At 39.0% G+C, this 3,290-nt stretch overlaps 1 protein-coding gene across 1 annotated transcript; it reads right to left on the bottom strand.

Annotated features, from left to right (window-relative positions):
* Positions 1-295: 295 nt before the first annotated feature.
* LOC110890230 (mitogen-activated protein kinase kinase kinase 18) lies at positions 296-1,644 on the bottom strand. The gene has a single exon (XM_022137824.2). The coding sequence runs from the start codon at positions 1,617-1,619 to the stop codon at positions 321-323; it is 1,299 nt and encodes a 432-aa protein (XP_021993516.1). The 5' UTR covers positions 1,620-1,644; the 3' UTR covers positions 296-320.
* Between the last annotated feature and the right edge of the window lie 1,646 nt (positions 1,645-3,290).

A 3,290-nucleotide genomic window follows, 5' to 3' on the forward strand; every position in this document is an offset into this window, starting at 1 on the left:
CAGCAAAGTGTCAAAATTGCAAGACGGAACCACTGGGTCTTGGCTCAGTGGCCACCGACACCCATTTAGTGTCTTTTGAGGCCTCCCTTTATGTGGAGGTCGCGGGTTTGAATCTTGGGTACTCCAGGCTCTTCAATCCAATCAAGTTGGTAAGGGTATTTACCGCCAGGGATCGTTGTCCGGTCGTGAACTGGGAAGTGATATCCCTTCGGGTGGCTAAAAAAAATTGCAATTCATTGGGTTCGGCCAACCCACCCAACCCAACTGATTTTGTTTGTTGCTTTTCTTCAACTAAGTATTTAGCGCTTAGGCCGAATACGCTAACTAAAACCGGTTGGACCGGATAGTGAACACATTGCAAGGTTTAGATTTGAATCAACAAGCAAACAACTATCATTATTTATGTTCTTGAAATCAAGAAATTTTGAATTAACAACATTTGCACCACTAGTTTCAATTACAATAGATTCAACTATGATTCTAACCGAGTCAGAAAACTCTGCTTCTACATACAATTCTGAGTCTGTACGAGTTGACTCACTATTATCATCTTCCATGCCAGAATCTGTATATGAATTCTCATAGGTAACATTTGAATTTTCTTCCACGTGATCACATCTCACCGTGATCCAATCTTCTTCATCAACCCACTTTGGCAAATACGAATTCACCGGAGTAGCTTCCACCAATTGTTTTATCCTATTCACCGGAGACTCACCGGAGAAACTCACCAACTGAGTCAGAACCGGTGAATCGGTCACCTCAAAAGAATCCCAAAATCCTTGATCCAGTATACTACTTGGCGAACTTTTTGGTAAATCTTCAAACCTTTTCGAACTCGAGTTTATATTAACAAAAGGGTGTTGAAGAAGCTCTTTCACCGTCCATCTTTCTTCCTCTTTTCGTTGCAAACATTTTTTCAAGAAATCTTTACCTTCATCCGATAACCACATCGGAAACAACGGTACATCACCCGAATACCCAATTCTGTACAAAGCAGAGACCGGGTTCTTCATCTCTGGCCACGGGTTACAACCCGTTGCCATTTCGATAACCGTACACCCAAGAGCCCACACATCAGCCGCAAACCCCTGTTTTTCCCCTCGCGCAACCTCAGGCGCCATAAAAACCGGTGTACCAGAAAATTCAGAGGATGTATCTCCACAATTTTCCACCAATTTAGCACAACCCAGATCACCAATCTTGACACCATCTTCACACACCAATATATTTGAGCATTTAATATCACAATGAACCAAATTATTGGAATGAAGATAATCCAACCCTAGTAGAATCTGATGAGTATAAGATCGGATCAAACACTCATCAACAAACCCCCCGTGTCTCTGAATTACATCGGTAATAGTGCCGCCAGTTGCATACTCCATGAATAGATTATACATTGGAACATGATCAACATAATCGACATCGAATCCGATGTACTCGATTATATAACGGGAACTTAGTTTAGAAAGAAACTGCTGCTCCTTTTGTAAGAACGTTGAGCTGGAGAGCTCTGTCGACTTGACGGCGAACCGGTCTCCTTTGACGGTGGTGGCGAGGGAGACGGTGGCGGAGGAGCCACGGCCGATGATCGGACCTTTTTTCCAGTTGTCCATTTTAATGTGTAACAAACTAATAAAGTGTGATGGAATTGTGTTGGTTGTGATTGATTATGTATGTATATATAAAGGGGGAATGGAATAGTTGTTATTGGGCCACGTGGCGGAAGGAGATGGGTGGCCGGCGTTTGCTTGGCTTGAAAATAAAGCCAGCCACATGAAAACATGTGAGCACGTGAAGTGACTGCGACATCAGCGCTACATATTTTTCACTGTCGCACGTTTTTTGACAACTCAATTTTACATTGCGGCGCCGGCTGGTTTACGGTTTACCGCCCGTGGTAATTTTGTTTTTACCCCTGCCACACTCCATACTCTATGCTGGTGTTAAACGAGTTATATACTAAAATTTTGGCCCGATAAACAGTGGCGAAATTTGAGATTTTCAACGGGTGGTCGAAAACGTATATAGCTAAAAGAAATTATAAAACTGGGGGGTCGAAAACGTATATACCTAGAAAATTCTACACGAAAACTACATACCGGATACTACTAAGCGAAAAGTTCGGAGAGCCAGACGACCCCCAGCCCTTACAAAGCTGCACCCCTGCTGATAATTTGTTACTGAAATTGTAAGTTTGAATTGTTGAATGAATTGGACCATGTGAAACATTTGGAAGATCAGAAATGATAAAGGATTCAACCAATAGTATCCATAATACGATTCAGATCAATGTTTTAAAAATCGGTAAATACCGGTATTACTGTTTCTAGATGTAAATCCGGTACGAAACACCCCGATAAATAAGTGAAACGGCATAAGGTTTGTACCAGCGGTAAAATCCGGTATACCGGTTTGAAACGTAATACCGGTATCGGCCTAGGGTTATTTTAGTTTGGGTTGTTACTTATTTTTATTATATATGTTACTTATCTAATGTAATTTTTATATATTGTGATTGTTCGTAACTAAAAGCTCTTATTTAGTATTGTATGAAACGAAAATAGTTGATGTATTCAACACTCAAATGGCTTAAACATATTGTACACTTTCATTAATAGAGCTTGTTGGAAAATGGAATGATTTTCGATTATCTTTTGGATTATTTTTTATTATGGATTTACTTTTGGATCATCTTTTAATATGTAATCATGCATTTTTAGATTAACTTTTGAGTTGATGTTGTAATTTATGAAATTATAGAGCTAGCTAGTCAACCTGGTTGAACCGCTCGGTATAACCCGGTTGACCATTTTTAGCCTAATCCGGTTTGATTTAAAAACCGATTTTTAAAACATTGGTTCAGATTAGAAAGGAATAATTAATTTTATAGGTAAAAAATATGTTTCTGTTACATAGTTTAAATTAGGATAGATGTTGTTGGGATTCCAATTTCGTGTTGCTCTCTTATTATGTTCATATAGTTTTTGTTCGAGTTAATTACTGTTTTCGTTCATGTGGTTTGTCAAAAATCACTATTTCAGTCCATTAATTTAAAAATTGCGATTTCAGTCCCTATGGTTTCACTTTCGTAACCATTTCAGTCCTTGTGGTTTCACTTTCGAAACCATTTCAATCCATTTATTCTGTTAGTACAAGGACTGAAATAGTGCCATATTTCAGTCCTTGTACTACAGAATAAATGGATTGAAATGGTTACGAAAATGAAACCACAGGGACTGAAATGGTTATGAAAGTGAAACTACAGGGACTGAAATCGCAAATTT

The sequence above is a fragment of the Helianthus annuus genome, chromosome 11, assembly GCF_002127325.2.
Source record: "Helianthus annuus cultivar XRQ/B chromosome 11, HanXRQr2.0-SUNRISE, whole genome shotgun sequence".
NCBI lineage: Eukaryota > Viridiplantae > Streptophyta > Magnoliopsida > Asterales > Asteraceae > Helianthus > Helianthus annuus.